This window comes from Amphibalanus amphitrite, unplaced genomic scaffold (genome assembly GCF_019059575.1).
Source record: "Amphibalanus amphitrite isolate SeventyFive unplaced genomic scaffold, NRLGWU_Aamphi_draft 000525F_arrow, whole genome shotgun sequence".
NCBI lineage: Eukaryota > Metazoa > Arthropoda > Thecostraca > Balanomorpha > Balanidae > Amphibalanus > Amphibalanus amphitrite.
The window spans coordinates 236,456-262,291 of record NW_024882019.1 but is presented as its reverse complement, the minus strand read 5'-3'; the positions used below and the strand labels follow the sequence as shown (position 1 = coordinate 262,291).

The window sequence follows — 25,836 nt, the reverse complement described above, 5'->3', positions numbered from 1 at the left end:
GAGAGACGTTCCCCGCAGTGGAAGGGCACCCCCACAAGAGTGGCGTCTCCAGCAAAAGAGAAGTGCCCCCTGCAAGAGAGGGGCACCCCACCAAAAGTTGGGCAGAAGTGGGGCGCCTCCAGCAGAATTTGGGGTCGCCAAACAGGAGAGGGCCGCCCTATTCACAGTAGAAAAGACTCCTCAGCAGCAAAGGGGCGCCCTAACAGAAAAGGTGCACTCGTAGTAGAAGTGGGACGCATCAGGAAGAAGAGGGGCACTTCTAGCAGAAGATGGGCGTCCCAGATAAGTAGGCCGCCTACAGCAAATTGGTCGTTCTTAGAAGGAAGAAATGAGGCGACTTAAGCAAAGTGGGTCTCTCCATAATGGATTAGGCGATCCAAGCAGAGGTTGGGCGCCCCCGGGAAGTGAGGCATACCAGCATAAGTGAGACGCTTCCAGAAAAAGGAGGGGACATCACCGGGAGAAGGAGGACTGCACCAGTAAATGGAGGTCACCTTTTTGCTAATATCTTTTGCTAGGGTAGCGGTGCCCATCTACGACCCGTGCCGTGCTGGTGGTCTGAGTTTTCCGTGTCCTGCTGGGGAGGGGGGGGGGGGGGCACACTCCCTCGTCTAACTCGGCTCCTGGGCCGCGTAGTGACACGCGATAAGCGGCATTTGAAAGATCGTCAAAAACAGGACGAAAACAAAACGGTCATTTTTTAGGTCAGGTCGAATGTCAGGTCACCAGAGGTCATCAAAGGTAAAATGTTGCCTGTTTCAACATTTTTCCGTTTTCGAAGCAGCGGCACATAACTCGGAAACCAATAGAGCTATAGCGCCGCAGAAAAGCGCATTCGATAGCCCTTTTAAAGGTGTTTCTGCAAGCTGCGCTCAGATTTGACCTCAGGTCAACGGTTTAGCCTTCAGAGGGCAAAAGAATCAAATGGCCTTTTTACGAACAATGTTTTCCTGCAATAACATTTGACTCAAGAGAGTCTCGACATTACGTTTGCCAGCATTGCGTTTCTGTCGTCGAGACACGTCGAACAAACTAAAGGTTGACCTTATGAAGGGTAATTTTGAGAATTTGACCTCAGGTCAAGGTCATGACCTGACCGGAAAAGGTCATGCTGCATAGCAGTCGATGCGTATCGTCGAGCTGAACACAGCTGAGGTGTTTTTATCGCTCTAGCTTGAATCTATCAAAAGTTATTAAAAAAAAACTGCTGCGGACCTTTCATGACATGGGATGACCTCTGGGACATAATGAGTGGTCACACTAGGTGCAATGTTCTTATTCAGCGTGTTAATTTTATATGTATCCCAATGCTTGATATTGTCTAGAATGGCGCTCGTCCAAAAGAGATGCCTTTCAGTTTTCTCCCAAAGACTTAATTATACCTACCTACCTAATGGAGACGTCGCACAACTGACCTGACCTTAGGTCACAGATATCGAAATTCCGAGATATACATTTCATGGATAGTGTTGCTTTCATCAATCGCTGAAAGGTTCAAAGCAATCGTTCAGTCGGTATAGCAATGGTAAGCATTTGAACTTTTTCTTAGGCTAGGTCACTTGGCATAACCTGGTGACCTGACCTTCCATCACCCGCGTCAGACATTTTTACAACATGTGCAAAAAAGAATAGATGCATGATAAGGTATGCTGAAAATGGCGGCGCTGCGCGCAGCCGTTTTTCAGATATTTGCGAAAAACCTGAGGGGGAGCGCGATAACGCCCCCTAGCACGGCGCGGGCTTTTAGCTCCCGATTTTGACGGTTTGGCGCCCCCTTTGTATGGAGCGCCCCCGGATTGCCAGGTCGCCCCTATTTCGACTTGCCGCCCCCCCCCCTCCCGGAAATTCCTGGATCCGCCCCTGTTGGCGCCCCTCCAATCGATAGCGTCGCGCTCCTAGATGATGGTGGGTGGCGCCCCTCTGTCCAGTGTTGGCGCCCCTCCAGTCGATGCCCTGGTCCTTCGCAAATTCCTGGGTACGCCACTGCCTGACATCATATGACCTTTAGGAAAAATCCGAGATATGCAAGTTGTGAGACTCCTAATGGATAGGTACTAGGTCCTGCAAGTTTCATTTCCCTGTGAAAGCTCCTCTGGCAGTGAGGGCGTTGCGAAGTTGCGACATCTGAAGACCATGCAGAGGTTCACTTATGACGTCCGGTCATAGGTTAGTGACCTGACCCGACCTGAAAATGCAGTTGGTGTCAAAAGATCCGGCTTGAATCAAAGGTCAGGTATGCCCAGTTTCAGCTCTCTATCGCCGGCGTGTTCAAAGCTATCGCGAAAAAAAAACTATCGGCCGGCGAGAGTTATTATAGGTAGTTAGGGTAGGGTTGGGCAAAGCGTCCATCTTAAAGGTAGTGTGCCAGCTTTCTTGGACCGTATGGAGTTAATGGCCCAGATAAGGAGAACCGGATTTTTAGAACTTATCCATACCTTCAAAACTCATGGAAACGTCTTAAATTCTTCAAATTTTGAGTAGGGTAGCCTGGGGCAAGACGCCCCAGATAATTTATTTTGCTACATAACTTTTGTCCCACATGACCTGGAAGGCTAAATTTGTGCTCAATGCGTTCTTTGGACATTTTTCTTTAAATTCCACCCCTCAAATTATTTCACCTATGATCGGACTCCCAGCTAGGAAGCGATTTGTGAAGCAACTGCAAATGGGGCATTTTGCCCCAGCCCCAGGGCAAAACGCCCCACGGCCTGGGGCAAGAAGCCCCATACTCTAGATTAAAGATTAAACATGGTAGTTGGCTAAATCTTATATGAGAGGTCCGTTAGACCTCTGGAGGCACGGCACTGAAGTTAGCACATTCCATCCTGTCAGGTGTTCAGCTATGACACTATTGTATGAGCAGGTTTTTCACCTGCCTCAAAGGACCAAATAATAAATTATTGCAATGCAAATGTTTACAGAATACTTCCTTTGCCATCCAGTTGCTGAGAAAAATACACATAAAGGCATAGAAACTTACTGTTAGCCAGCTACCGAACATTAGAAAGTGGGTAGCCCGAACAACACATGGGGTAAAACGCCCCATGGGGCTTTTTGCCCCGCGACCTACTGGGGCGTTTTACCCCATCACGTAGTTCGGTCAGAGAACAACGCTTTGCACTCCAGCAAGACATAATTTAACACGAACCAACCCGGCATGATAAGCGTTAGACAATAGTTGTTCAAAATACATAAAAGTCGTTAACCTGATGTGGACCATAAAAGAACGCCACGATGCATAATCTGACAACAAAACATAAAAATCACTCAAAAAACACATTTTTGGCTATATCTCCCGAAAGAGTCAACACAATTTCTTTCCAGTCTGCTCATATAATGATCATATAGTGCACGTTTTATAGAAGAGAGGATGTTTCCCCAGAACTCTGCCAGTTCCGAGAAACATCGGTGAGGCGTTTTACCTCGGCGGGGCGACTTGCCCCGGTCTACCCTACCCCAGTGCGAAATTCGCCCCGACGGGTTGTCGGTCGTACCCCAACCACATTTCACACCACTATGAACAATAAATGCACACACTGAAATCGCTATTACCGATATGCTCATCCAATCAAGTTTCGATAAACCCGTTCATCATCATCTCCTGCGGTTTCGAACACGCCTGTTAGGTGGCTTCTGATGCTCGTCGAGGTCGGAATTTCCAAATACGCGTGGTGCGTCGGGCCGCGCGCTCTGACTTCGGCCAAGAAAAATGCGTCAGCTGATCATTGTCATTTCTGCCACTTGCGTGTGGTGAAATGGGGTCATAACTTATAAGACGGCTTTTTCATATCAATTATTTTACATAAAATCATATTTCAAACCATAAATAATGTTCGACAGCCAAATAAAAGAAACAATACCAATACGGGCTTACAGTTTAAGGCTCGACATTGTGTTGTCTACGATTAGACAGCTGATAACTCATTCCCGTACGTCGTATGGTCGTAACACTATAATGACCTTTGCTTATTGTCACAAGTGCGCCGCATTCGCGATTGTTGCCCGACGCCTGTTTGCAGGTGAGCCCACTACAGTTGTTATACATATCTAAAAACCGAAAAACTTTTAGGCGAAAAAGGCACTATTCCAGGCCCATTTTTGATTTTTTTTGCGATATTAGGTAAAAACAGAAGCTTCTTATCCTAGGAAAAATAAAATGGGAAATCTTTCAAAGGTGGCACACTACCTTTAACCAGGCCCAATATTTCTTTATTTTGCTAATTTACCTAAAGGACAACCAGGTATATACCTTACCTGATAGCCGAATAATTCGTCTTTCATCGAATAATGGATCACTATTATGTAGCATTGTAGCATGCGTCGTTTTTTTATAATTACGCCGTCTTAATTGAAAGGACTGCGAAATCGGGCGTCTTCCCCACTTATGGGGCGTAGCGCCCACACTAGTGGGATATAACGTCCAGAAGGGGAGAGGCGGGAGGATTGCGACTTATTTCTCAAGCCATATTTATTGAGATATTATTTGAAAAGTATTGTTGCCAAGCTGCTTTGTGCAGCACCAATAAAAGACAGACCATTTCTCTGCAGCATACCATCATAAAAAACTGAGCCTATGCAGTGGTGTGGTTACTGGTTACCTACATATGTGTGGAGAAAAACAAAAACACTCATTTTGGGGAGAATAGGGACACACGCAGGAGAAAAGGGACAGACACGAGGCTGAATTGGGACACAAAAAATGAGGTGTTGGGACAACATGTTTATCTCGAATTATTGTACGGGTCCTGTACCCAATTCTTCTAAACGCCCATATATTTTTGGGTTGGAGCCAGGGTATATTGAATTAGGGTTGGAATATCCCTTTCCGACACCCAAGCAAAATATAAATTTCGTTTACTCGGGTCACTTACGGTACTTACCGGTTCTGGTGCCTCGATAGCAGCAGCACGCCCGGGACATCCGTCTTCAGCTGTTAAATATCTCTCGGAGCACGTCAGCGCCACCGATGTCAATTTACCGACGCCACCACCAACAATTGAGCCCCAAAAGCTTTCACAGGACATTCATTCCAACACATTAAGCTTCCCGATGCTGTGCAGTGTGCTGATGCAATGTCAACATACTGTCAGCAGTGTTCAGCGTTGCCATGACAGCCACTGACATCACGGAAATGGTGGACGTCGTGACAGTTTCACGGGTGAACCATTACAGAGACACAATGTGTCTTCAGCATGAAGTTACTCATCGAACATGACGTGATGTAGGCAAAGCACAAATGCAAGACGAGGGCATGGGGTGTCTTCAAAGAGACCGAGTTCACTAGTTCGGTCTCGTGCATTGTAGATAGGCATTATCTTCTATAAACGCCAGTTCAACAGTAACCCACAGGTCACGGCAAATTGCTTTCCATTAGTTGTCCATTAGGGCATGGCATATCGCACCGCCATAGAAAAACTGATATGAGGTGACAAAAGTTGATTTCTATTGGCAAATTCAGAAACTAACTATGTAAAATATCTTAGCCCTCGCTCGTCCGCTAGCATATATACTCGTACGGGGAAGTGCCCTTGGTCGAGGTAGCTTCGGAGAACAATGACTACACATGTGTGGAGAACATGTGTGGACAAGATGCACGACCGCGCCCCACCGTTTTTGAGATAAACGCAAAAACCGCAGGGGGTGTTCAAACACCCCCCCCCCGGCCCGGCGCGGGTTAAGATGGGACCGTCCTGGATATAAACGGGAGTGCCCACCACTATTTGCTGCGGGACGGAAGCCAAATTAAATCCAGGACGTATGTCGAGACTGCAGCAGTGCCTGGGCGCTGAGGCATTAATTTAGGGGGGGGGAGAAAAGATCGTTTACCTACCTACCGAAATATGCTTCCCCGACGACAGTAACACCCGCCAGGCAAATGCCACGAGAGACGGGCCCGTGAGTCCCAGGTGCGGGCCAGCCGCTGCCTTTCAACCGGCGGGTACGCCTTTTTCGCCGGAGGCAAACTCACTGGCCTTACAAGCGCTCTGGTAGGGGAGAGTGGGGAAAGATGCCCAGGGTTTTACTTTGTCATATATTATTCGAAAATGACGATCGGAAAGCAAAAACTTGGAGTTTCAACGGAAGCCGACATCATTTTTCTCCAAAAATATCACACTTTCGTGCCTGAAATATGATAACTTTTTTGCTATTAAGCATTTTCCTGAAGAAGTGAAAGGGGGCATCTTACCCCACAGGGTGGGAAAGACGCCCCCTGGCGTTGGGGAAGATGCCCCCTGCACTATAAGTGGCATAAATGGGCACGTGAATCGCCTGAACGAATCAGTAGTCCCTTCGAGACTGCAGTAGACACCAAACGTCATCGTAAGGGCCCTCAAAAGTAGTCGTAAGGGGCTTCAGAGGTCATCGTTAGGGCCATCATAGTCCAGCGCGGCCAAACAAGCCTCCGTGGTGGCGTTCGGAGACCACTGTGGGGCCCTTATAGGTCTTCATGATGCTTGAGGGCCCTCGAGCCCATCGTGGGGACCTCAGATGCCAGCGCGGCCCGTGGAGCCAACGTGGGAGCCCTCAAAGGATGTCGTGAGGGGCCCTGGAGCCAATAATGGGGCCCACAGAGGCCGTCGTGAGGGCTCTCAGAGTCAGATGCCGCCCGAAAAGTCGCTGTGTGTGCCGAGAGACCGGCATGGGGAGCACCCGACCGTACTGGACTCTCAATAGTCCCAGATCGGCTTTTGTCTCTCATCACAAGTATGTAATAAATGATTTGACGGGCTGCTTGAAGGACAGCCTACGGATTTAGGGGGGCGTCTTTCCCCATCAGGACAGGGGGCATCTTACCCCAAGGTACCGAAGCAACATTAAATCAGTACAATTTGTTAGCCATAAAACTACACTCTGAAACAAACTGTTCGGGAGACAGTACACACATGTTAATGTATCACGACTATAGCAAGGGACTCAAAAATTATCTACCTTCTTTGATATTTACAATGTTTTGACACCAAAATATTTTTTGAAAGCAGCAAATAAAAAAACATGCAATCTCCAGCCAGCCGTTGCCCAACTTAGTTTCGCAAATTTTTGTGCAGTTAACAAGGCAGGCTTCCGCTTTACGCTAAGAATATTAATTTCCAGGTTCGATTCTTTGTTTCGCCGCTAGAGGGGGTGGGGCGTCTTTCCCACCCTGGGCATCTTACCCCACTCTCCCCTACTCCGGCCCGCCGCTCCTCACTAATATACTCGCGCTGGATTTTTCCTTTACGGGTGCAATGCATGGCAATGGGAAAGTATGAAGCTGACTTTTTAAGCTTGTCAAGGCGACTTAACCCGCGTCCTTGTGGGGGGGGGGGCTATTTTTTGCCCCCTTCCAGACTTTTTGATATATCTCCAGAACCCTGCGCCGATCGTCATCATACTTTCAGTTCTCTCCCGGGCATCAATTTTACACATTGTGACCAAAACTTTTTCCAAAGGCTATGATAGGTTGGCGGTAAATGACGTCAGAGTGATCAGTGACGTCATGTTCTGCCGTTATCGACCCAAAAAAAGGTTTCGCGGAAAGAACTGTCAGGCCTATAGGTTTCAAGAAACAAAACAAAAAAAAAAAAACGTTTAGGACATAAGAGGTGAACAATGAGCAGGGCTACATACAAAACTGCTGTCTCGGAATTTTCATTTTTTTAATTTTGACCCCAAAAAATCAATAAAAATTATTTTTCTAATATAATTGCCATAAAATCCAAACGTTTTTCGAATTTCGAAATAACCGGAATATATGTGATAACCCTGACCAACTTCTATTTACATATCAAATTTTACATCAATACATCTTATTTTGGCCAAGTTATTGGGGAAAAACTTAAACGTTGATAACGTAAAATTTTCAAACTCATTTTTTTTTTGCAATTCTAGACCACGTAGCGCAAAACAAAGACTACCATTAGACTCGCCGTGACGAGCTGCATCGAATCAATACCCATTGTATGCAAAAATATCAATTTTGAAATTTGACCTTTTTTGACCTGACCTTGACCTGACCTCCACCAGGAAGTGACCTAAACAGTTTCTGATGGTCTTATAACCAACACAATTGAGTTTGAAATGAAAAATTGGTCATAAAACATGCATCACACAGCCCTAGTAAAATTAGGTTCATGTGCTGACCCTTGGTGACCTGACCTGTGACCTGACCTGGTATTATCAGTGACCTCTTATAGCAACATTTGAACTAGGCAACTGACGCCCTTTCGCTGATTTTCAATAAAATGCGTTTTACTCGATGTTATAGCGCATTTCATGGAAGATCCGTGACCGGTAAAACATTTTATATTTGACCTGACCAGTGACCTGTGACGTCGTCGGTGACCCCGAGGTTAATTAAATTGGATTTCCGTTAACAAATTTGATAGGGATTTCGAACACTGTTTGAATTTTGCGGATCCATCCCGTAGTTTGGGAGATACGGGGCAAAAAATAGCCCCCCCCCCCAACCAGGACAGAGGTCGCGTTATAAACGGACCCCACCAGGGCGTATAATACTTTATCTTCAGATTAAGTATTATAAATATAAATGCACACAGCACAAGATTAATCAATTACTTTACTTACATTTTCGTTTCAAATAATTGTAAATGGGGCGGCTGCAGCGCTAGGCAGTAAAATAGAATCCTTTTTTTTTTTTTGCTCGGTCGGCCTAGTGCCATACCCGAGCAGGGGGCAGTTACTCCGGCAATTTTCGCCGGGCAGCAAGTCTTACGTTAAACCGGTTTATGTGAACCCGGTAGCAAAAACAACGTGGGATCCTATCTTAATGTGGAATCAAAGCTAAGGGAGGAACTTACGTGTATAGCCAAAGAGCCGAGATGTCTGGAGTCGCAAACACAACAGAGGGAATGACTTTTATTAACAATACATAATAGACATGAACACTTGTGAGCTGGTGTCAGTGTAATGGAGCCGGGAAGCTTTCATCGCACTGACAGAAGGTATAAGACCTTCTAGGCTCCAGCCCCCCGGCGGGGCCTTGTTGTGGGGTGTAATGGTCGGGAGAAAAAGTCCTAAATAATAAAAAACCCGACGCCTAACGCAAAGAGCAAAAACCTCGCACCTAAGCCAAAACGGCGCGAGGGAAAAAGCCCTGTAACCGCGATTAATTAATGTGTGAGTTTGGGGTGAGCCGGGAGACGAGGGCTCTGATTAGCGTTTTAGGGGCGGCAGCCGCGGCCCTAACACGCTAAAGGCTCTTGATGATCCGAGCGTCGGCGAGAAAGACGAACAGAAGGTCGTGGATATCCGGATGAGTGTCGCCCAGGAGAGTCGGAAGGTCGAGAGAGAGTCCATGTGTGTTAATGTATTGTACTATATGTCTGCGGTGTTGGTGTAGGTGTGGGCAGTGGAGGAGGAAGTGTGAGATGGTGTAGCGTGGGTGGTCGCGGCAGTGGTGACATATGGGTGGAGGTGCTCTGTCCAGGATGTAGTTGTGGGTGAGTTGTGTGTGGCCGAGCCGGAGCCTGGCTAGGACTCTCTCTTTGATCCTTGTGTTTTGATGGGAAGAGTAGAAATGGCAAAGTTTCGGTTTAATGGAGAAGAGATGTGGTGTATGATCATCTATCCAGCATTTTTGGCGGTATCTCTGGAAGGCACGGAAGAGCGAAGACAGAAAATCCGGAAGGGGGAGAGCGAGATGATTTCGAGATGGGAGATGAAGACCTTCTTTGGCTAGCTTGTCCGCTTTTTCATTCCCCTGTATTCCAACGTGGGACGGAATCCACAGGAGAATGACGTGTTTGTTTTCATCGGTAAAGCCAATAATCATCTTTTTTATTTTATAAACGATTTCGTTTTTTTTCCATTTTTCTGTGAGCTATTGCCTTTACCGATGAAGCTGAGTCTGTGCAGATCACAGCCTTTTCTATGTTTTTCGATGAGACATATTTGAGTGCTGAGTGAATGGCTATCAACTCAGCACTAAATATGCTATGGTCGTCGTGTAGCCTACTTGTTTTGTTATGATGGTCAGATGTGACAGCGGCTGCCGTCCTCCCGTCACAAACTGAACCATCTGTATATATGTATGCATAGTCTTTTAAAATAGAATCCAATTAATTTGGAGACATATGTGGTGTTATATTTACGATTAGTTGAACATCCCGCCGCCGCGGCGTATTTGGAATTTCCGACCTCGACGAGCGTCTGTGGTAGAAAACCACCACTTTGGTAGGGGAAACTACTGCTGTCTGCTACCGTTTGCACTGCATGTCTCGCTGTAGTTGCGACCGATTGCGACATCTATGCAAGTCAGCAAGGGTACGTACCTTAGCGATATACGTACTTTATAATTTACGTACTTCTTCGATACGTAATTTCTTCTTTGACGTACTTTTGTCTAGGTATAGGTACTTTGTGTTGTACGTACCTACCTCTGCGATACGCCTACTTCTGTCCTTGACGGACTTATGCCATACGTACTTTATACTCAACGTACTTTTGCGATACGTACTTTTGCCCTTGACGTACTCTTGTCCATACGTACTTTATGCTGTACGCACTTTTACGATATGTGCTTTTGTCCTTGACGTACTTTTGTCCATGCGTACTTTGCACCACGTACTTCTTCGATACGTACTTTTTTCCTTGACGTACTTTTATCCATTCGTGCTTTATACTGTATGTAGGTACTTTTACCATGCGTACTTTTGTCCTTGACGTAGTTTTGTCCATGCGTACTTTATATACCGTACGAACATTTGCGATAGGTACGTACTTTTGTCCTACCTGCCACTTGCCAGGGGCGTCGCCACAGATTTTCGACAGGGGGGACGGATCGGCCGACTAAAAACCCAAAATTAGGTATCGTTACCGTACTTTTTCAGGCCGATGCACTATCTGTTCAACGATACTGGGCTGAATTCCTACGCGGTACGCGTCTGAAGCATAGGCGCGGGAGCCGGGGGGCAGTGGGGGCAGCTTGCCCCCCCCCCCCCAACTCTGGGGCCGTGGGGGCGGTGCCCCCACAGCTTTGAGACGGAATACCACACTTTTTTGCAAATGTTTTCTTTTTTGTTGAAAAAGCCGAGGGGTGAAAAATAAGTGGCCTAAAACCGGTGAGAAAACTAGATTTGGGGATACCCTAGGTTGATCTTTATTAAAGTGTGCCCCCCCCCCCCAGTCGGAAAGTAGTTCCCGCGCCCCTGGTCTGAAGTATTCATTTTTACACTGGTAACCAGAGCCTCCGGTCTTCTATCAGGGTATAATTGTTGACACATGCCGTCAATCTGATAGTTAACTGTTAATGTATATGTTACAGACCGTATGAAAACCCAGTCCGTTTGCAAACGGCCTGGCCCAGTCAGGCCGTTTGAAAACGGCCTGAAAATTGAAAAAGCCGGCCGTTTGCAAACCGCCTGAAATATCGGGCCGTATGAAAACGGCCTAGGCAGTTTGAAACGGCCTAGACAGTTTGAAAACGGCCTAGTCAGTTTTCAAACGGTCTGGCGAAGTACAACAGCCTCTGAAGATTGAACTTAATGGATCCAGGTTGGTCGATGATCAGGTTGCATCCATGTGAATGCTTGCGTATTCCATGCCGAATGACTCGTCTACATACCTAGTCCTACGTCGAACATTTTTCTTACTGTGCTGATGCTCGGCCCGGCTGTTTTACGACAATATTACTAATCATACAAGTTCACGGACACGGTCCGCCTGTGTAGGGGAAGGTGGGGTAAGACGGCCCAGCGGGGCAAGACGGACCCCCAGCCCTCCCGGCTGAACCGTTGCTGGTATCTACTGCTTTATGCACTCACTATGTTTGTTTTCCTTCGTAACAATAGCCACCTTGAGCTCATGCTGCTAGGATGCATAGCTTTTGAGTTATTGAGAAAAATGTTGTTTTTCGTCAAACCGATCTAATATAAGAGGTCTACGGGTGATTCAATTACGGCGCCTTTCTTGCATGATTAGTTTCTATTTTGCACTTAACTGTGAAGAACAAAGTTATAAACTTAGTTATAGTCACACTTTAGGAAAGGCAAGGTTTTGCAATGTTGGGCTATTTGACATATACGTCATGATAATGACAGAATTTAGATTTGGGGCAAGACGGACCACTGTGGTCCATCTTACCCTGTGGTGGTCCATTGTACCCTGCATATGGAAAGTTCTTTTCCAAAACATTGACACAAGTTTAAGTAAGCTAATTTTTCAGGAAGGAGTCTTTGTTGCATGTGAGCCATGCATGCAAGTGCTCAGTTAGCATGCATTCATGCCAAACGACAATCAACACACATATTCCCAGCTTTTAGCTGCACTTCCATCACACATGAGTAAAGAATAAAGGCTCATTTTGTTATTTTACCATTCTGGTTACTTTTTCTTACAAGAGTACAGAGCAGAAGTGTAACACACATGAACGGATAGCAGGCACTGCTGGGTGGTCCGTCTTACCCCACGTTTTTTCTTGTCTGAGTTTTTGATATGTCCCTCTTTAAGAGCATCCACCACCTAGATGTCTTTAATTTGAAATTTAGTCTTTACACATATCAACAGAGGAAGGATTGAGCATTCCGAAGACTATAATTAATATGAATTACGAGAGCAGTGTAGCAAGATATGCGGCCTCAAACCTTAGCTGGTCCGTCTTACCCCACCTTCCCCTACGGCCATCCAGTTGATGGAGCCTGGTGAAGCCAAGTGAAACCACACATGGTGAGGTCTGGTGAAACGTATCACTACAAGACGCACCGATTATTTTGTGGCATAAAATGCCGGAGCGCGCAATGGACACCAGAGTTAACCCGCGCCCCACTGGGGTCTGTGTATAACACGCCCTACTGGGGGGGGGGGGCTATTCATAGCCCCCCCTCCTAACTCCAAAACTACTGGGCCGATCGTCAAAATTCAAACGGCGTCTGATAGCCCCGGAAAAACTGTCGAGCGAAACCTAATTTCATTGACCTCGAGGTCACCGATGACGTCACAGGTCAGGTCAAAGTAAAAATTATTAGCATTTTTGCTTGTTCACATTTTGGGCTCTGGCCGCCGTCTTACAAGTCAGATCAGGCTCATTTTTGGTTTCCACACTCGTGAACAGATGCTCTAGATACCTTGAGGGTACCAAACTTGTACTTTGATTTTCAGGTCAGGGTCAGGTCATCACAGGTCACGAAAATATTATATCATGCGTCGGTCACGTGACACATGTTTTATGGTCCATTTAGGCCATAGATTTCGAATTTGATGTCGTCTGTGTCATTCGAGGTCATTTTGAGTCGAATTTAGCTTAGGTCAGGTCACTTTCAGGTCAAAAAAGGTCAAATTTTGAAGTTAAAATTTTTCAACAAAAAGGTGTCTATTGGATGCAGTTTGAGCTCAGGAACACGATGGTGCCATTTATATTGGTGTACGATGTCAAATACGTACTGAAAAATTGATTTGAAAAATTAATAATTGTGAATTTTTTGCAATAATGCGTATAACTTGGCCATTTTTGAAGATATTTAGCTAAAACTTGCTAGAGTTAGTCATATTCATGCATTCTGTCACATATATTCCGGTTTTTTTCGAAAAATCAAAAACTATTTGAAAAAATATAAAAATATAAATTTTGAATATTGTTATATACAATTTTCGAAATTTTCAAAATTTTGAAAATCCGAGATAACAGTTTGATAGCGCGGTCAATTCTGAGTCCTTTCATGCAAAGAAATTGGATCTAGCTTAAAAACTGAGCTCTTGGGAGCGATTGCCGTGGTTCAATGTTTTGCGTCGAAATCGGACGAACATGACGTCACTCTGACGTCATTTCCGGCCGACCTATGGTAGCTACGAAGTTTAAATTTTGACACAAGGTGTCAAATTGATGCAGCCGAAGGTACTGAAAGTTTGGCGTCGATCCGTCAAGCGGTTTGGAAGTTATTGCAGAAAAACGGGAGGGGGGGCTATAAATAGCCCCTCCCCAGTGGGGCGCGGGTTAACAGTGGCGCGGGAACCGGGGGGGGGGGGCTAGCGGGGGCTGAGCGGTGAGCCCCTCCAGCTTTTCGGCTGGGGGGGGGGGGGCTCGTAATGTATTTGAGCCCCCCCCCCCAGCTGGAGGAATCGAAATCGGAAATCTACCAACATAATTTCATAGATTCATGCATAGGCGCGGGAACCGGGGGAGGGGGCAGTGGGGGAAGCTTGCTCCCACAGCTCTGGGGTCGTGGGGGCGGTGCCCCACAATTTTTCATGAGGTCAGGAACCGTTGGGGCAGCTTGTCCTCTCCAAATTAGGGGTTGTGGGTCACAAAGGAAGAAAGCATGTAAGTGAAAAATCCACCTCTTTCACTGGCTCGGCAACTCATTTGGCAGATTAAAACCTTTATTCCAGGTTGCCAAAACATTAGTTTCTTCACTCAGCTGAGACGGAATGCCTGACTTTTTTGCAAATATTTTCGTTTTTTTGTGAAAAGGCCAAGGTCTGAAAAATAAGTGGCCTAAAACCGGTGAGAAAACTAGATTTGGGGGTACCCGAGGTTGATCTCTATTATGGTTCAGCCCCCCCCCCCCCCAGTCTGGAAGAAGTTCCCGCGCCACTGGTTCACATTAGAGTCCTCACCGCGCCCGGTCGACCGCCGGCGGCTGGCGTACGCCGGCAATGCTTCACCCGGGGTCCCGTTCGCCCACGAAGCTGCCGCCGAGGAAGTAAGTAAGTAATTGGTGGAAGGCGAAACTCGGGGGGAAGCACGGGTCGACCGGTTGCTATATATGTATACGGGCCGGGTCTCAGTTCTGCTAATCTCTCTCTCTGACCAGGCCTGCATTCTTCATCGGGAAAATCAGGGATGATTTTCCGGAACTAGCGAGAATCATCGGGGATTACAAATGGTATCGCGATAACGAGACATGCTGAAGATAGGCGCTCAAAAATAATTTTCCGACGGAGAATATCCGAGTGACAATATCTTTCCGGATGCCGAATGCACCTCAGGATTTCATGGTGCCATGTAATGTCATGAAACGGTCGTGCTTCAACAAGCTCAACATTGTCCAGCAGTAACTTTATGCAGACCAGATTGTTTTCAAAATGCCTAGACCGTTTGCAAACGGCCTGGTGTCTGGAAAGTTGTCATACGGCCTAGACCGTTTGCATACTGACTGGGCTGTCCAGGCCGTTTGCAAACGGCCTGAATCGGGCCAGGCCGTTTGCAAACGGACTGAGTTTTCATACGGCCTGTAACATATACATCATACGTAGTGGTTGCTTTAGGTATTTGTCACAACTCTGAACTCATAATCTCTTTTGGTCTCCAGTATGAATGGGCGGCGTGGGTCGGCCTCGGCGCGAAGCGCCGCGAGATTTTCGTCGGGGTCGGAAATGTATATGCATAGATGTCGCTACAATAGCTTGACATGCAGTGCAAATTGTAGCAGACAGCAGTAGTTTCCCCTACCAAAGTGGTGGTTTTCTACCACAGACGCTCGTCGAGGTCGGAAATTCCAAATACGCGCCGCCGCGTCGTTTAGTGTGTAAGGGCCTTGAGTGTGTAGGGTTTATTGATATGTAAGAAGTACAGTATTTTTTGTAGTTTCAGCTTTACATATTACACATTGGTATACTGGAGAACTGAGGTAAATAAATTCGTTTTCATATTGATTTATATGTGAGGTTGTGTATTTCATTGTGAGCGAAGCGAGCTCAAGCTGCGAATGGCTGTCACAGTGACAAGAGGACGACAGGCGCTATCAGCCTTGGCCGGGGCCGGCAGGGTATATTGAGGGGGCCGGAGCCTTGCCTTGGCGTTACCTTGGCCTAGGCTAACACATGTACCTACTGTTCTTAGCATGCAAGTTGCAATACATGCAAACTATGGGTGATAAAATATAGGGGCTGTATAAACTCAGACAGTTCTTGGACAGTTCCTTGGACAGACTGAGACAGAATTTCACATTCATCACGTGACTCATATGCGCTCCGGGCTCCGGCGCCCTGTTTTCAGATTCCACCACATAATGTCAATAGCACAGGATGAGGGAAGTGATAGCTGATGTCAATTTAAGGATAGCTGAATAGTTCAGAGGAGCTACATATACCAGGACTCATAGAGACTGATTCACACAGGTGTCCATCATTTCCATCCTAAGGATGGTAGATTGAGATGTTCAAATCCTTCTCCACGCCACAACCCTCGCTTCAGACTGACAGGCGTCTTTATCTCATGTGGGCTGCTCGCTTGAACCTGCACCGCTGCTCCCAAGAAAGCACACCCATAGCTGGGTGCAGTGAGTGCTTTGGGGGCTGGTCAGCCTGTCCCAATAGATGGGCTGAGCCCTGGTGGACGGTGGTGGCGACTCACTTGGGTGTCTGCCCAGACTTATGTCTCCCCCTAATTCCTATTATCCTCCCAGTTCTGCAATAGTCTCATTGGACCGAAAGAGCCTAACCCAACAAAATCTAAAAGCTAAATGGGGACTGAGACTTGTGCAACAAGGCAAGGCATATCAAGCAATGACTCAAACTCTTGATAAAGGCAGATGCACTTGAGACTCATGGCAGAGGAGGGGTTGTTAGGATAAGTAGTTAATTATTCCATTGTACTTTGCCTCAGTCCATATTCTCATGGTTTGTAACACTTTCAGAATGGGGCCAAAAAAGGCAGCAGGTGGAGGAAAAGGGAATGCTGGTGGAAAAGGTGGTGCCGGAGGCAAAGGAGGAAAAGCCAAGCCTGGAGGAGATGCTGATAGTGGGAAAGAAAAGCAAAAGGGAGGTGGATCATCCCAGGTCAAGGTAGGTAACACTAGCAATAACAGGCTCAAACACTGAACACTTATTATTACTCTACAATTCTCTATTTTTGTCATATGTCAATTATTGTTGCTATATATATAGCAATACTTATACCTCAACTCTATCCAAAATTGAAAAGATTCAAAAGAGAGTTGTCAGAATTATAGATGGGCAGCCAATGATGGCTCATACGGATCCAATTTTCAAAAAACTAAAACTCCTTAAAATTAAGGATGTGGCACATCAGCAAATGATACTTATCCTGCATAGAAAAATATGCAACAATTTACCACATGGATTCGACCAATTGTTTAGATTTCATCCTTCACTCAGAAACATTCGTAATGTAAAACACTTCGAAGAAATATTCACTTTCAAAAAATATAAAACTCATACTTTGTCATGGACAGGTCCTAGAGTGTGGAACAATGTCATGACCTCGATCTTTCCTCACGTTCAGTCTGTGCCATTTGCCAAAAGCACAATAAAAAAGCTAGTTAAAAATCATTATATCAATCAATACTGATTAATTTAGCTTGATACATCTTATAATTCAAAGATAGGTACTTCAACCATAGGTACCTACCAAACGCTGATATGCCTGTATGTGACAGTTGTATGTGTAATGTGTATGTATGCTTGTGTAGGCATACATAGGTGTATGTATCCGTCCGGTATATGTGTAATATGCAGTATGTGTATTTTACTCATTTTTAGTGTTTTGCTAAATGTCACCCTGCCTGCCCGGGCACTTGGAGCGCCCGACAACAAGCCTTGCTTCGTGGGGTGCTCCGAGTGTCTGGGCTGACGGACCCACATGCATGCCTAGACCAGAGTATTATGATGATGATCTTGCCTTTGATGAGAGAACCCCCTAACCAACCTTCCCCAGCGATTATGCCTTTTTCTCGTATTGGATGCTGTGTATGAATGTTACGAATGTGAGTGAGTGAATGAGGATGGGCTTTCAGTAGAGGGCAGTCACCACTGTTTACAGTGTCGACTACTTTGCTTCTTATTCATTCATATTAACCATGGACTCTCTCTTTACTGCTTTTTTATGTTTCTTTCATTTCCTAGCTGGGAGTGCCGCGACTTGAAATTTTAAGTTATTCTGGTGTTAACGTAAGGTTCTGTGCGTCGCTGGGATAGAGGGAGGGGGCACTCCTGGTCACCTGATCATGGGTGGCGGCTTAGAAAAAAAAAAATAATCACCATACCGTAAAATGGAGTGTTAAGGGACAATGTTGAGGTGTTTTGTTATATAACTCAAAAATGGTTGGAGGTAGAAGCATCAAATTGTCAGCATTTTATGTGGAATTCAGTGCTTTACATGCCTGCTGCATTTAAGTTTTAAAAAACATATCCCTGTATATTATTTATTATTTTTCATTACTGTCCCTTAGCACCCCAATATAGGGTGTTAGGGACACCTATATTATTCCAAGAAATGGTCATCAAATGCCCACAATTGGAGTGTGAAAGGGCACACAATTTATTTATTGAAATGTTTTGCATATTCTGTCACAAAACAAGTCAGGCTCATTCACCACTAATGGTCTTTTTAGCCAATTACATGATATGCAGTTTACGCTTCTGGAAAATGTGCTAATTATAAGGGTAACAGAACCAAAAAGTACCCTTCTGTCATCAACAAAAAACCCATTTTGAAGCTAGTTACTTTTCATTATGTTGCCCTCTTTGTTTTGGCCTTTTTATGATGACATCACATTTACCTACATCACTCTTCATTGACCCATCATTTTTTCTTTCAAAACATGGACACATTTATTAGGGCACGTACAATACGGTACATAATGAGTATCACGATACAAAACCAGAGCGGCAGAGCCATGAACGTAACAGCTCACGGGAGGGATCGCCGCTCCCGGAAAATCACAAGTTGTACAAAACCTCTCGGCCGCAGCCGCGCCCCGACGGTCAGCGCCACCGCGGACCGGCGGTGGCGCTGACCGTCGGGGACCCATCATTGTAAAAGAGAGCATTAAGGGATTTTTGAGGTGTTTTTTATATAACTTAAGATGTGTTAGACATAAAAGCATGAACTTGCCAGCATTTTATGTGGAATTCGGTGTTTTCCATGCCCACTGAAAGAAAACTTTATGAAATTATATTTAGATATTATTTTTATTTTTTCTTCCCTATCCCTTAGCACCCCACATCCACCTAAAAATATGCATGTATCCGGAAAAGAGGAAGAGGATGATGAATGAATCAGTGGATTTGTATAAGTTTTTCAGGAAACATGTGCAATACTGATACATGTGACAATACACCTATGCATTCATTTTCCCTGTACACCTACCAGTTTAGGTACCTGTGGCACACACAGAGTTTTGGAGATGTTTCAATTTTGTGAAAATGTAGCATGATTTTCAAAACCATTTTTGAACCAAATCACTTGCATGAAAAACCATGCCATATTGTCGTATTGTCGAGAATAAAACAGTGTTACTGTTAACTACCACACTCAAGTTTTTATTTAAGCTTCTCAAATTAGGAACATAATATGACTCAAAGTTTTTCCCACACAACTGTCCCTTATCACCCCGTTGTCCCTTAACATCCCATTTTACGGTAGGGGAAGGTGGGGTAAGACGGACCAGCTAAGGTTTGAGGCCGCATATCTTGCTACACTGCTCTCGTAATTCATATTATTTATAGTCTTCGGAATGCTCAATCCTTCCTCTGTTGATATGTGTAAAGACTAAATTTCAAATTAAAGACATCTAGGTGGTGGATGCTGTTAAAGAGGGACATGTCAAAAACTCAGACAAGAAAAAACGTGGGGTAAGACGGACCACTCAGCAGTGCCTGCTATCCGTTCATGTGTGTTACACTTCTGCTCTGTACTCTTGTAAGAAAAAGTAACCAGAATGGTAAAATAACAAAATGAGCTTTTATTCTTTACTCATGTGTGATGGAAGTGCAGCTAAAAGCTAGGAACATGTGTGTTGATTGTCGTTTGGCATGAATGCATGCTAACTGAGCACTTGCATGCATGGCTCACATGCAACAAAGACTCCTGCCTGAAAAATTAGCTTACTTAAACTTGTGTCAATGTTTTGGAAAAGAACTTTCCATATGCAGGGTACAATGGACCACCACAGGGTAAGATGGACCACAGTGGTCCGTCTTGCCCCAAATCTAAATTCTGTCATTATCATGACGTATATGTCAAATAGCCCAACATTGCAAAACCTTGCCTTTCCTAAAGTGTGACTATAACTAAGTTTATAACTTTGTTCTTCACAGTTAAGTGCAAAATAGAAACTAATCATGCAAGAAAGGCGCCGTAATTGAATCACCCGTAGACCTCCTATATTAGATCGGTTTGACGAAAAACAACATTTTTCTCAATGACTCAAAAACTATGCATCCTAGCAGCATGAGCTCAAGGTGGCCATTGTTACGAAGGAAAACAAACATAGTGAGTGCATAAAGCAGTAGATACCAGCAGCGGTTCAGCCGGGAGGGCTGGTGGTCCGTCTTGCCCCGCTGGGCCGTCTTACCCCACCTTCCCCTACTTGCTTGGATCAAGAATGCACAAATATGCATCAGCCATATTCTTCATCTTATGTGCTTGCGACCCATGAATTGCTAGTGATGAAGTTGAACCACAGGAAACAAAAAAATACGCTTAATTTTTAAATTCTAAGAAATTGTTATTACCTATGCATTTTAGCATCTAAACACTCCATTCTTTCTTCAACCATTGTGTGTTTTAACCTCTAAACACTCCATTCTTCCTTCAACCATTATTGAAGGTTGTTTCTGCTTCCGGAATTTATAAAATGTTGGGTACTTTATAGCAGAATCTAAGGCTGATACTTTTTGTATTGGCCTATATCTTTATCAATTACCTACTTCAAATATGCATAGCTTCGATGTAAGCAGCTAGATTGTGATATACTTTCTCATCCTATTTAGCTCTGGAGTCTGGGCAGTGGATGTCATCATTGTTACAGTTTTAGTGTAGCAGCTTGAAAACTAAGAAATTGATCTGTATTATCCACTACAGAGGATTGTTCTGACGAAAGCTCATTTTTTTAGCGCTGTAACCCTCAATATTGTAATCGTTGGGTGCTGCTTGCAACGCTAGCTTTAGCTATTAGTTTTTCCGATTCATGATTCTAGTCTTGTCATATCCTCTTTCTTATTTTCTGTCTAGGGATTCATGCCCTCTCTCTCTCTCTCTCTCTCTCTCTCTCTCTCTCTCTCTCTCTCTCTCTCTCTCTCTCTCTTTCTCCCGGCGTGCGGTTTTCCTGGGTGGGGACTGGGGACAGGGTGTGCCCGTCAGGTATGTTTGACCACGGCTCCACCGTGTAGGTGCGCCACATCCTCTGTGAGAAACAATCTAAGGCGCTGGAGGCGCTGGAGAAACTCCGAGCCGGCGCCAAGTTCAACGAGGTGGCGGCCACTTACAGCGAGGACAAGGCGCGCTCGGGCGGCGACCTCGGCTGGATGACCCGCGGCTCCATGGTCGGCCCCTTTCAGGAGGCGGCCTTCGCACTGCCCACGTCCACAATAGCGAACCCCAACTATACGGACCCTCCCGTCAAGACCAAGTTCGGCTATCATATCATCATGGTGGAAGGGAAGAAATGACACCGGCTGTTTGATGGTGATGGCTGCTCCTGTGCTTTGATGTTCTCTGTGAGACTTTTGTCGTTAATTTTTTTAATTGAAATATATTGACCAGGGATATTTAGCTTTTTGTTGTTTTTTTTTTCAGGCGCACAGGACGTGACCTCCAGATGATGCGTTCAGCGTTACCTATCTCTTCATGTCGTGCGATCACACATTTCCAATAGACACAAACATTTATTTCAGCGCGATGATGATAAATGTATAAAAAACAAAGTAGCGAAGAATCCCTCACCCGCGTGCGACCCCGCGTTTGCGAGTTTCCCGGCGATTCGCGCCGGTCGGGCCCGTCTCGGCGACGGCTACCAGACCCCGCAGCGGTCTGCGGGGTTCATCCGCGAGCCGACCGGACACTGCCAGTCCTCGGCGAACAGGCGCGTGTTGCGCAGCGACGTGTTGATGCGCACGAACGAGGGCGCATGGCTGTCGGTGAGCAGCAGCAGCCGCAGCCGCTCCTCCTTGTAGACGGAGCACCAGGCGTTGGCGGCGCCCAGCCAGAACATCTGCTCGTTGGTGAAGTGCTGCAGGCCGGGCAGCGCCGGCTCGCGGCCCGCCTTCTGCTGGTACAGCTGGTAGGCGCGCCTCGCGATCTTCATGCCGCCGTTGTCGGCGATATTCTCACCCTGAGTGGTGATCCCGTTCACCTGGTGGGGAGGGGATGGTGTGAATGGGAGACGGAGAAACTGCGGAATGTTTTAATCGTCCTAACGTCCCAACGATGCGTTGCTATACCGGCCACAATAGTAGGTCCGCCACAGAAGCATCGTTTGTCTGATCATTTCGTGGCCCTCAACCACATCTTTTGGATGCTAGGTTCTATATCTGCCAATGTCTTCAGAAAAATAAGCGTTTAGCGCTATCAGACCAGCATTCACTCACGCTCATGTTGGCCTTGTCGACAGTGATGTTGCCGTACTGCTGGATGATGCACTGGGCACCGTCGAGGAACTTGTTGCGCGTCTCCGGCTGCCACCATTCCTGTAGTTTTCCCTCAGCATCAAATTGACGACCCTGCAGACAGGCACGCGGCACGTTATAATGACTGATGGCTGGGTTCACTTAGCTACAAAGTCTATTGAAACTGCACTGACTTCGCAGTGCCGTCGCCCGTCTGGCGACGGCACTGACTGTTGGTCCTTGAATTGCTTGCCTGATCGTCGAATCCGTGGGTGATTTCGTGACCAATGACGAACCCAATGCCTCCATAATTCAAATATTTTGGTCGATCGTTGCCGTAGAACACGCCTCTTAAAATTCCAGCCGGAAAACCTGAAACGATAAAATTAAATCATGACAAATCAACGACATGGCAGAATGTAAAACATCAAGAAGTGGTTATTATCTCAGTACTGGCTTTTGGACCTCTCGGTGACGTATATAGCCCTAGCCTATACTCACTGATGCTGTTATCTTGCGCGCTGTAAAAGGCATTGACGACAGCAGTCTTGCTGTGACGTTTCCAATCTTTCTTGTCTACTGGCTCACGTAGTTTCTGGAATGACTTGTTTGTGAAGAAGACGCGGGCGTTCAGAGTGTTTTGGAAGTAGTCGTCATCACTGACGCTCAGTTCCTCGTAGTATTCGGCGACTAGTGTTTCGTTGAGTAGTTTGTCGGGGTAGGCGATGTAATACTCGATCGCGTCAGACTTCTCCATCGCTCGCTGTCTGAAAGATTGCAAGGAAAACAATCATCACTTACAGCACGGTACTTAAATGTGCATGAGTAGTCGAAGGGGTTTCACTTTCCTCAACGTTCCCTCATATGGACTCATCGGACTGTGGCACTGTTAAAATAAGATTTTTGATACATTCTTAGAGCAGCTGCTAAAGTTAGCAGTTTTTATGCTCCGCTTCAATGGTTTGTACTCCGTTCTACGCTTCAACCAGAAATGCTTAGTTGACCAAAAACGTATCCAAAGATCTACATGTCATGTCGTTTTGCTCTACCAAGTCTACCAAGTGACAATAGGGGCATTCCACGTCAAATCGAACAAAAATCGGCTGTTTTGCACCTTACCATCAGCGATTTCATTATAAATTTGTGAGCGAGTTCCTGTGTGGCCCCTGACATTACATTGATGTTTTTTGCACATTCTGACCACAGGTCTTCTAAATATAGGGCATCAAATTTTTACAAAATGTTGCATCTTTATATTTTTGAACGACCATAACTTTGGTTGTACTTGTTTGATTTGAATGAAATAAACCTTAATGTTTAGGTAATTTCTTAAGCACTTGTTTAGAATTGCACCTACTTAAATATATGACCTTGAAATTTGCTTAACTCTGTTCTTAAGCACAAATATTGAAATAGCAAAAAACACGTCACCTTCGATTTGGCTCATTTTCATATATTTTATTGCCTACCATATTCTTAACAACCTATGAAAAAATTAGAGTGGGCCATTCATAAGTTTTGGAGAAAATTGCACATATGCAAACGTATGTTAGCACGCGCAGTGGAGGGGGAAGAGCGAATTTCGCCCACCCCTCCTGTTTTTCGCCAATATCTCATAAGATTAATGCGAAATTAATTATGGCTACCTGTCAAGAATTGAATTGGACATCTCATCGTGCAAGCAATAAGAAAATCGGTTCACAACTGTTCTAGTAATAGCGGTGTAAATTGAACATCCTGTCGCCGCAGCGACGCGGCGACTCGGCAGCCGGCGCCGACCGCTACGCGCCGCCTGAATTGTAGACTGTGCCGGGACGGAACGGAACGGTTCCGTCTTTACATCGCGCTCCCTTCCGCTGATTACGTTCGATTCGCGTCAAATTTTGTGAGAAGACTAAGAAATGTACAGGCAATCTTATGGTGAAAGAATTTTGAAAATCGGTTGGTAAACAATTGAAATATGAACGTGTAAACACAAAATTGTGATTGCTGCGTTTCCCGCATCGGCCGAGCCCGCCTCAGCCGGCGACATGTTACTCTTAGCAGGCCTCTAACTGCCATATTTATTATTGGATTAACTAGAAATTCCCCATACTTACTAAAAAATGTATGTTCTTTCGTATAGTGAAGATCAAAAGACGTGAAGATATCGTTGCATGATAATGTTTTCGTTGAATTTACTTCATGATGCATTTCCACACGGCTCAAAATTCACCGCAAAATACCGTTTGCCTGAGACACTTTTACTATGGAACGTGAATGCTTGACTACTATGACTATGCATTTCCATTCTCGCAGAGTTTGGGATATCACTAATCAGCAATCATTCATTTCAGAAAGTGTGCACAAGCAAGCATGTCTTGACTCTGTCTTTCAAGGTCACGCGCGGTTGCGTGATGTTGATGCATGAAAACGGCGTTTGCCGCGAAAGTTATGAATGGCCCACTCCAATTTTTTCACAGATGGTTAGGAACATTGTGACGGACATAATATGTAAAAATTACCCAAATCGAAGGTGACGTGTTTTTTGCTATTTAAATTTTTCTGTTTTAATTCAAGGTCAAATGCATTTCAAAGTCACTTCAATTTAATTTTATAATTAAAAATCAAAGCCTTATCAATTGCCTATAAGACCCTGTTAATATCATTTTGATACCAGAAAAGGAACCAGAGTTATAGCCATTTAAAAAATTGATGTGTGGCATTTTTCGCTATATTCGATGACCTATATCTCAGCGATACGTTATCAAATTTCGAAAATATTATACGTAACTCAGTTTTGAACCATGCCCAGTCTGCCTACAAATTTTCAGAAAAATCGAAGGGGATGACGGATTTCGGTGTTTGATTTGACGTGGAATGCCCCAATAGCAAGTGAGTCGACTAGGGTGCTATTTCGGCTCACTTGGTGGTGTCGTCCATCCAGCTGAGTTCCTGCAGCATCATGTTAAACTGCTGATGCACGTCCGCCACGAGCTCCAGGGCGGCCTTCTTCGAATCCTCGTCAAAGTGGTTCTTCACGTACAGGGAGCCTGCGGCGATGTGCATCCTGCGGCGAAATGGTCCTCGTCAGGCACTCTATATGGGATGTAGGTATTGGACAGGCACAGTTACAGACATTGCGGACGATATGTGGGAAAAGCTTTTCGTGTGATGTGGAACATTGTCATGTCTCGGACTTTGAAGGAGTGTCATGTTTAGTAGACATCAGCGCCCAAATTTAATACCGGACTGCTGTCAGTAATATTCCCGTAAATCGTAACTCAGCAGAATCCATTCACATCCCCACAAGTGTATCACTCCTGCGGCCGGCGCTTATTACATATGCATGGGGGAGGGTGTTTACTGTTTATATCTCCCTACGTGGATATGGTGTCCTCGAGGCACTCCTTCCAGCGCGGCTTGTGCTCCGTGCTGCCGTACACCTGGGCGAAGAACTTGAGGCGTGCGTCGCGTGCCGCCATGTTGAGGTTGTCGACCGAAGAGCGCACCGCCCGCCACAGCATGTAGTTGGCCAGTACTCTGTAGGGGGCAGAAGAATGTCAGTGCGGG

The 25,836-nt window shown here is 45.5% G+C and overlaps 2 protein-coding genes across 4 annotated transcripts in view; one reads left to right on the top strand and one right to left on the bottom strand.

The window, feature by feature from the left end:
* Positions 1-15,415: 15,415 nt before the first annotated feature.
* On the top strand, positions 15,416-21,447 carry LOC122393242 (peptidyl-prolyl cis-trans isomerase NIMA-interacting 4-like). 3 transcript variants are annotated; one of them, XM_043389097.1, is made up of 3 exons: positions 15,416-15,563; positions 16,572-16,719; positions 21,070-21,447. In XM_043389097.1, exons 2-3 carry the CDS (start codon positions 16,573-16,575, stop codon positions 21,346-21,348), a joined length of 426 nt encoding a protein of 141 aa, XP_043245032.1. In that variant the 5' UTR covers positions 15,416-15,563; position 16,572; the 3' UTR covers positions 21,349-21,447. The 3 variants fall into 3 exon arrangements, with proteins under 3 accessions (XP_043245032.1, XP_043245031.1, XP_043245033.1); XM_043389096.1 differs by lacking the exon at positions 15,416-15,563 and adding an exon at positions 15,647-15,701; XM_043389098.1 differs by lacking the exon at positions 15,416-15,563 and adding an exon at positions 15,661-15,758.
* A 102-nt stretch (positions 21,448-21,549) lies between these two features.
* LOC122393241 (neprilysin-2-like) overlaps positions 21,550-25,836 on the bottom strand; it is a 28,466-nt gene continuing 24,179 nt past the window's right edge. The window contains exons 11-16 of the mRNA XM_043389095.1: positions 25,648-25,806; positions 25,190-25,333; positions 22,786-23,051; positions 22,538-22,656; positions 22,267-22,398; positions 21,550-22,031 (exon numbers count right to left, since the gene is read on the bottom strand). Coding sequence (XP_043245030.1) covers positions 21,690-22,031; positions 22,267-22,398; positions 22,538-22,656; positions 22,786-23,051; positions 25,190-25,333; positions 25,648-25,806 — 1,162 coding nt within the window. The 3' untranslated portion in view covers positions 21,550-21,689. The remainder of the gene's footprint in view (positions 22,032-22,266; positions 22,399-22,537; positions 22,657-22,785; positions 23,052-25,189; positions 25,334-25,647; positions 25,807-25,836) is intronic.